We start from the raw sequence: 8,099 nt of genomic DNA, 5'->3' as shown, positions 1-8,099 counted from the left end.
TCTGCTGACAACTCATTTGACTCTTTATGCTCTTGGTCTCTTTTACAGCCTTTGGTTTTACTGAGGTGAGACTTTGCAGCACAGTCAGCCCCAGGTCAGCAGTGCTGTGGGCAGCAGGAGCAGGGCAGGGACTGTGCCCCTGCACTCAGCACTGGGGAGGCTGCACCCCGAGTGCTGGGCTCAGTTCTGGGCTCCTCGCTGCAGGAAGGACATTGAAGGCTGGAGCAGGGCCAGAGAAGGGCAACAGAGCTGGGGAAGGGGCTGGGGAACAGGGCTGGGGAGGAGCAGCTGAGGGCCCTGGGGGTGTTGAGTGTGGAGCAGAGGAGGCTGAGGGAGCCCTCCTTGCTCTCTGCAGCTCCCTGGGAGGAGGCTGCAGCCCGTGGGGGTTGGTGTCCTTTCCCTAGTCTCAGGTGACAGAACAAATGTCTTCAAGTTGCACCAAGGGAGGCTTAGTTTGGACCTTGGAAGAAACTTCCTGCCTGGAAGGGTTCTCAAGCCTGGCCCAGGCTGCCCAGGGGGTGACTGAATGCCCTTTCCTGGAGGTGTTTGTCAGAGGCAGAGCTGTGGTGCTGAGGGCCATGGCTCAGCCCCAGCCCTGGCAGGGTTAGAGAAGGGTTGGCCTGGGTGAGCTGTAAGGCTTCTCCAGCGGCAATGCTTCTCTGTCCCTGGATCTTCCAGCACCGCTCCGGGCTGCAGTCCCCAGCCCTGCCGGCATCGTTTACGCAGCACAGCCGAGCTGGCAGCCTGCGAGCCAGCGCTCCCGGGGAGCAGCGCTGGAGCGCAGGGCTCAGCCCCGGCGCTGTGACCTCGCCGCTGCCTCCTGGCTTACAGCGGGGCTGGAGCTGCCCTGCAACGCGGATCCGAACGGGAGACCTGCCCAGGCCCCGAGAGCGCCGAGCCCGCCGCTCCCCTCCCTCCCGCCGCTTTCTTCCCCTCCTCCCTCTCCCCTCCTCCCTCTCCCCTCCTCCCTCTCCCCTCCTCCCTCTCCCCTCCTCCCTCTCCCCTCCTCCCTCTCCCCTCCTCCCTTCCCTCCCTCCGCTCCGTGCTCCTCCTCCGCTCCCCGGCTCCCGGACGTCCGCCGCGGCCATGGCGCTGCCGGAGGCTGCGTGCCGGGGCCGGCAGCTGCTCTGGCCCCGGGTTGTGCTCTTCGGGGACTCCATCACGGAGGTAGGAGCGGACTGCGGGGCCCCGCGGGCTGCCCTGGGCGCTGTGCCCTTGGCAGCGCTGTAAAGCCCCGCGGGGGGCTCCCGGCTCCGGGGGCCGGCCGCGCTGTGGCCTCTTGGGGCATGCCAGGGCACCGCTGCGGCAGCTGATCGCCTGCTGTGGTTGTGCTCTGCTAGTGTCGCTCCCGGTGCTCCGGAGGCGTTTTCCGGACGGAGAGCGCAGCCCGGGCACAGTCCCGGAGTGCTGTGGCTGGAAGGGACCTCTGCAGCTCCCCCAGCCCAGCCCCTGCTCCAGCAGGGCCCCCCCAGCAGCCTGCCCAGGGGCACAGTGCCCAGGGGCGGTTGGAAGCTCTCCAGAGCAGGAGGCTCCACAGCCTCTCTGGGCAGCCTGCTCCAGGCCTCCAGCAGCCTCACAACAGAAGTTTTTCCTGGGCTCCAGTTTGTGCTCATTGTGCTGTCCCTGGGCACCACTGAGCAGAGCCTGGCCCCAGCCTCCTGCCCCCCACCCTGTGGATGCTGTGTGCTGAGCCCTGCCCTCCCTGCGCTGCTGGCTCCCGGTGTGTGCAGCTCCCTGCACCCAGCTTGCCCACCCTGGCACAGCTTCTGCCTAGGTGTGCCCAGACCATGGCTTGGTGAACGTCTCTGAGGTAGCTGCAGCCTTCTCGTGTTCATTTGGGGTCCCTGCGGCTTGGGGCACAGAGCTTTGGCCAAGACAAAGGTCAGCTTTGGTGAGAGCTGAACCAGCTCACGGCGCAGCCCGGGGAGGGAGTGCAGCAGTGGGGGTGGGGAGGGGAGGTTAATTCCTCCACTGCTGCAGGAAGCACCAAGTGACAGGAGGAGAAGGTCTGGCCTCAAGCTGCCCCAGGGGAGGTTCAGGTGGGAGATGAGAAGGAACTTCCTGACTGGAAAGGTTCTCAGAGCCTGGCCCAGGCTGCCCAGGGGGTGGCTGAATGCCCTTCCCTGGAGGGGTTCCCAGAGGCAGAGCTGTGGTGCTGAGGGCCAGGGCTCAGCCCCAGCCTGGGCAGGGTTAGAGGAGGGTTGGCCTGGAGGGTCTGGAAGGTCTTTTGCAGCCCAAATCATTCTGTGATTCCAAGAGGTGGGTCTTGAACTGCACTCTGGAGCAGCCATGGAGGGGTTTGGGAGGTGCTGTCCAGACTGCAGGCCCAGGGAGAGGATCTGAGAAACGAAGTAGAAAAGGACTTCTTCTATTGCTTTTTTAAGAGAAGAGGCAGAGGGGCCAGAGGGAAAGCACAGCAGCCAGCAGAGCAAGGCTGCCAGCTGCTCTCAGCTGCTGGCTGTTGGAGCTCTGCAGGCACAGGGCAAGCTGGGAGGCAGGAGGGGGCAGCTGCAGCAGTGCCAGAGGCAGGAGGAGCTGCTGGGGAGGGAAGGGGCTGGGGCTGGGCTGCTGGGAAGCCTCTTGTGCAGTGCAGCTCTGACTGTGGCCCTTGCTTGCAGTACTCCTTCCAGGAGGGCGGCTGGGGGACGCTCCTTGCCCAGAGGCTGGTCAGGTAAGAGCTCACCCTGCAGAAGGGGCATTGCAGAGCTGCCATGCCAGGAGCTGTGCCAGCAGGGGGGCAGCAGAAGTTAACACTGAATGTGTTTGGTTGTTAGCACTGAGTGTGTTTGGTTATTGACACCTTCTAGTGAAGCCTAACTGGCCTGGGGCAGCCTGCCCAGCACTGGCAGAAGTAATCACTGGCTTGAGGGGAAAGGGCAAAATCCTCAGTGAGAGCCAAGGCTGTGGTTCTGGGTGGCCACAGTGGTGCTGGGCTGATGTTGGGACTCAGTGCCCTTAGAGGTCTTTGCCAAGCCAAACAGTTCTGTGGCTCTGAGGTGAGTGCTGCAGGTGCCCTCGGTGTGGGCACTCCCCAGACACAGGGTTCCAAGGCCACTGGCACCTCCTGGCTCCTGAGAGGGGCAGGGGCAGGTGTTGGAGCAGGAGTGTTTCAGAACTTCCCCAGGTGTGTTTCTGGTGGGCAGGGGAGAGATCTTCCTTTGGATATAGACTCACAGAAGGGATGTTGAAGATCATCCAGTTCCAAGCCCCCTGCCATGGGCAGAGCCCATGGCAGGGGGCTTGGAACTGGATGATCTTCAACCTTCTTCCAGCCCTGGTTGCTCAAGGCCTTCAACACCTCCAGGCAGGAGGCATCCACAGGCTCCCTGGGCAAGCTGTGCCAGAGTCTCCCCAGCCTCACACTGGAGAGTTTCTTGCTGCTGGGTGTCTGTGTTTCAGGAGATGTGATGTCCTCAACCGTGGGTTCTCAGGGTACAACTCCAGGTGGGCCAAGCTGCTCCTTCCCAGGCTGATCCCTGCAGGTGCTGGTGCTGAGGCTGTTGCTGCAGTGACTCTCTTCTTTGGAGCTAATGACAGTGCTCTGGAAGGTACAGCAGCTGGGCTTGGTTGGGGTTGGTTTGCTTGTGGGCTCTCCTCTCAGGACAGTTTCACAGCAGAAGGTCACACAGGGCTGTGCTGCTGCAGCTCCTGTTGCCCTCTCTTCAGTTTTACAGTGGATTGTTCCCAATCCTTTTATTCCTCAACTCCCTGGAGGGAGGTTGGTGCCAGGTGGGGGTTGGTCTCTTGTGCCTGGTAAGAACTGAGAGGACAAGAGGAAAAGACCTCAAGTTGCCCCAGGAGAGGTTCAGGTTGGAGATGAGAAGAAACTTCCTGACTGGAAGGGTTCTCAGAGCCTGGCCCAGGCTGCCCAGGGGGTGGCTGAATGCCCTTCCCTGGAGGGGTTGCCCAGAGGCAGAGCTGTGGTGCTGAGGGCCAGGGCTCAGCCCCAGCCTTGGCAGGCAGCATGGTTGAGCTGGGTGAGCCTCAAAGGCTTTGCCACCCTAAATGATGCCATGGTTCTGTGGCTGGTGTTTAGGCCATGCAGGGCCTTCTGCTTCTCCTCAGCAGGTCTTGACAGGTGACTCTCAGGGGGTTCAGAATCAGTGGCACGTTCATCAGCTGCAGCTGGGCACCCACCACCTAAGCCTGGAGCTGGGCACCCAGCTGATTTTCCTGCCTTTAAAGCAGCCTGGGGAGTGCCTGGCCAGAGGAAGTGAGGGCAGGTGGCTGTGGGCTCTGTGAGGGAAGCCTGCAGAGCTCTGCTGATCAAACATCAGTGACTGCTTCCTGGAGGCTGCCAGCAGGTTCCCTGCATGCCAGAAGGGCTGGAGGTGACCACAGCTCTGAGAGAAGCTCTTTAAGGCTCTGATTTGTCTGCTTTGGGTGCTGAGAGGCAGCACTTCCCTCACACCTCCTGGCTGGGGGAGCTGCAAGGTGCAGGCTGTGCTGAGACAAAGCTGTGAGCAGTTGGCATCACTGCTGCTGTGTTCCACCCCCTGGCAGAGCTCAACCCCAAGCAGCACGTCCCCCTGGAGGAGTATGCTGCCAACCTCAAGAGCATGGTGCAGTACCTGAGCTCAGTGGGCATCACTCAAGACAGAGTGCTCTTGATCACCCCTCCTCCTCTTCAGGAGGCAGCCTGGGAGCAGGCCTGCCTTGCCAAAGGTAAGGGCATGGGCTGCAGGGGCACGATCTCTGCAGCTTGCTGGCAGACACCAAGTCAGTGGTGCCAGGCTGGCAGGTCATCAGCTTCGTGCTGTGCCAGCCTGCAGTTGTGTCCTCTGAGAAGGCTTTGGGGTGAGCTGGTGGAGTAGCTACCAGCTCCCTGCCTCTGGAAGTGGTGTCTGAGCTGTTCCTGCACAGACCTCACACAAGGGCCTGCCCCTGGGAAACAGTTTCCACCACCAGGGTGGGCTGGGCAGGCTGCCAGAGCAGCAGCAAAAATGGAGGGGGGCTCAGCCTGGAGAGGGCCTCAGCCTGGAGGGGGTCTCACATTGTATGCCTTGGGGAAGGTCCAGCAGCCATGGTTTGTGTCACATCTGGCCAGGCAGGGGCTCCCCAGGCAGGTTTGGTGTCAGTGTAACAGACCCCAGGGAGTCTCTCCCTGGTGCCTGGGGGAGCAGCAGCAGCTGAGGCCATTGCTGCTGTGTGCTCCTCGCTGCAGCCTCTCCCCCCTGTGGCTCCTCTGCTACCCAGGAACCTTCTCAGCCCCTGCTGCAGCTCCTCAGCCACTTCAGCTGCAGAGCTGGGGCCTTAGGTGGTGCTTGGTGGTGGCTGCTGCTGGGACACAGTGGTGCTGGGCAGCGTGGCTGCAGCCAGGCTGTGCCAGCTGAGTGCCCTCCTTGTGCCTGCCAGGGGAGAGGCTGAATCGCAGCAATGCCAGCGCCGGGCAGTACGCCCAGGCCTGCGTGCAGGCGGCCAGGGCCTGTGGCACAGATGTGCTGGACCTCTGGACACTGATGCAGAAGGATCAGGTATGGTGCCCTGGGAAGGGCTTTGGGCCTGCCATGGACTGGGGAATGTGTGGGCAGCAGGAGCAGGGCAGGGATTGTGCCCAGCGCTGGGGAGGCCACAGCCTGAGTGCTGGGTTCAGTTCTGGGCTCCTCACTCCCAGAGGGACATTGAGGGCTGGAGCAGGGCCAGAGAAGGGCAACAGAGCTGGGGAAGGGTCTGGGGAAGAGGGCTGGGGAGGAGCAGCTGAGGGCCCTGGGGGTGTTGAGTGTGGAGCAGAGGAGGCTGAGGGAGACCTCGCTGCTCTCTGCAGCTCCCTGGTGGGAGGCTGCAGGGAGCTGGGGCTGGGCTCTGCTCCCTGTTAAGAAGTGATAGGAGCAGAGGCTGGAGATGAGCAGAAATGTCTTTGCTGCAATGGTCAGGGAGTGGGAGGGAGCTCCCTGCCAGGGAGGAGGCTGATCCCCATCCCTGGAGGTGTTTGAAAGAGGAAGAGCTGTGGTGCTGAGGGCCATGGGCCAGCACCAGCCCTGGGGAGGGTGGCTGGTTGGACTCCATGCTCTGAAAGAGCTTTTCCAACCAAAACCCATTCTGTGGTTCAGAGAGGAGCTGCTGCAGCACTGAGTGATGCCAGCTGTGGCCCAGGCTGCTGAAGGAGGCAAAGACTCCAGGCTGCTCCACAGGGAGGTGTGGAGAGAGCTGCACACAGCCTGCCCCTGCTGCAGTGCCAGTCCAGGGTTCCTTGGCCCTGGAATGGTGGAGGAGCTTAGGGTGGAAGGGGCTCCTGGAGGCAGCAGCTGGCTCTGGACTCTGCCTCTGTGCTCCCCTGCACTCCCTGGGGCAGCACTCAGCCCCAGCAGCCTTCCCTCATGGATCAGAATCATTAAGGTTGGGAAAACCTCAGATCAGCAAGCCCAGCCTGCCACCCAGCACCTCCATGAGCACTGGAGCATGTCCCTGAGTGCCACACAGCAGTGGCTTTGGCCCCCAGAGCACTCTTCATGAGCAGCACCCCAGTGCCCAGCTAGCAGAGCCAGGCACCGGCTGGCTTGGCTCAGAGCTGCCTCAAGCCCTTCTGGGTGCAGCTGGCAAAGCCATTCACAGCTGCTTTGAACCTCTCCTTGCAGGACTTCTCCTCCTACTTGTCTGATGGCCTCCATCTCTCAGCAGAAGGCAACAGCTTTGTAGCAGCACAGCTCTGGGCACACCTGGGAGAGAGGCTCTCGGCTCTGCCCTCACTGCTGCCCTACTGGCGAGACGTGGACCACAGGGACCCCGAGGCCAGCCTGCTGTGACAGCTCCTCTGCTGGGGCTGGATGGGGCCAGGCTGGCTGCAAGCATCTGGCTGCAGCCCAGCAACTCAGCACAGATGCTGCAGCCCTGGGGAGCGGGGCAGTGAGCAGAGCTCTGTCAGTGCTCTTCCCTCTCCCCAGCTCTTGGGCCAGGGGAGAATAAAGATGGCACCACTTGGACTGTGCCAGGGGGTGGCTGGTCTGGTCTGCCCTGGCCTTGGACAGCTGTGGGAAGGAGGACAGAGGCTGCCCTGAGGAGCTGCTGGACTCTGAGCAGCTAGGAGCTGGTGCCTGCTCTGTGCCAGGGTGAGAAGCTGCAGCAGAAGAGGCCAATTTGCAGCTGCCTGGAGCTAGGCCAGAAGCTGGTTTGAATTTGTAGCTGCTGCTGGCTCTGAACCCTGTCCCTGCTGCAATGAACACAGCAGAGGGTGGCTGAGCAGCAGAGGGGCTCCTGGGGGCTGTGGAGCTTCCTGCTAGGAACATCCATGGAGCTTCCACTCCTGGAGCCTGGAGCACAGCTCAGCTGGCTGGTGAGGTGGACTCTGGCTTCCAGGAGCTGCTCCAGCCCTCTCCCTGCTCCCAGCTGCCTGGTTGTCAGTGGGCAGCAGTGACTGTGGTGCCTTGCAGGTGTCCTGCCTGCAGAGCCAGCTGAGCAGGCAGCCAGAGCTGGGCCTGTGCCCCAGCACAGGGGGAGGCCCTCCCCAACCCCAGCAGCAAGCAGGGCAGAGCTGCACCATGGGCACTCAGGGCCTGGCCTTCCAGAGGGGAGCAGCAGCAAACAAGTGCAGGGCTCAGGCCTTAGACAGACTGCAGAGGCAGAGCTTGGTTAACTACTTTGGTTTGAATATAAAAAGCTTTTATTGTCTTAGGAATTAAATTAACTCCTCCCAGGTGGCCTTGGCACTGCCCCAACAGAAACCCAACCAGAACGCCTCCTCAGAGGGCAGCCCCAGGGCAGCTGCCAGCCAGGCACAGGTAAGGCACAGGTTCAAGTGTCAGAGGAGCAGGGGCCTGGGCTGGGGAGGCAGGGGGCACTGGGGTGGCTCCTTCCCCTCACAGCCACCACCACAGCATCCTGTCAGTGCCAGTCCTGTGCCCCTCAGCCCTGCTGCTGTGCCCAGCTGCAGTTGGAGGGCACCACTGCTGCCACCCCCCTGCCTGTGAGGGGAGCTGAGTGCTGGAGGCTCCGAGGTTCCCCTTTCCCTGGTTACTAAGTTCACTCCTGGGTCAAATGCTCCTCTCCAGCTGCTGCTGCACTGCAGCCTCCAGAGGCCACCCAGAGCTTGCAGCCTGAGGCCCAGCTCTGGGAACAGAGCCCCATCGCAACTGCCTCTGCTCCCCCAGCAGGCATCTCCCCTG

The 8,099-nt window shown here is 62.2% G+C and overlaps 1 protein-coding gene across 1 annotated transcript; it reads left to right on the top strand.

Moving 5' to 3' along the window:
• Positions 1-1,065: 1,065 nt before the first annotated feature.
• Positions 1,066-6,967, top strand: IAH1 (isoamyl acetate hydrolyzing esterase 1 (putative)). Its single transcript, XM_054178793.1, has 6 exons — positions 1,066-1,167; positions 2,619-2,671; positions 3,400-3,548; positions 4,504-4,665; positions 5,356-5,474; positions 6,576-6,967. The coding sequence occupies exons 1-6, from the start codon at positions 1,087-1,089 to the stop codon at positions 6,741-6,743; spliced, it is 732 nt and encodes a 243-aa protein (XP_054034768.1). The 5' UTR covers positions 1,066-1,086; the 3' UTR covers positions 6,744-6,967.
• The last annotated feature ends 1,132 nt before the right edge of the window (positions 6,968-8,099 follow it).

The sequence above is a fragment of the Dryobates pubescens genome, chromosome 3, assembly GCF_014839835.1.
Source record: "Dryobates pubescens isolate bDryPub1 chromosome 3, bDryPub1.pri, whole genome shotgun sequence".
Classification (NCBI taxonomy): Eukaryota; Metazoa; Chordata; class Aves; order Piciformes; family Picidae; genus Dryobates; species Dryobates pubescens.
This window is presented reverse-complemented; position numbering and strand designations above follow the sequence as displayed.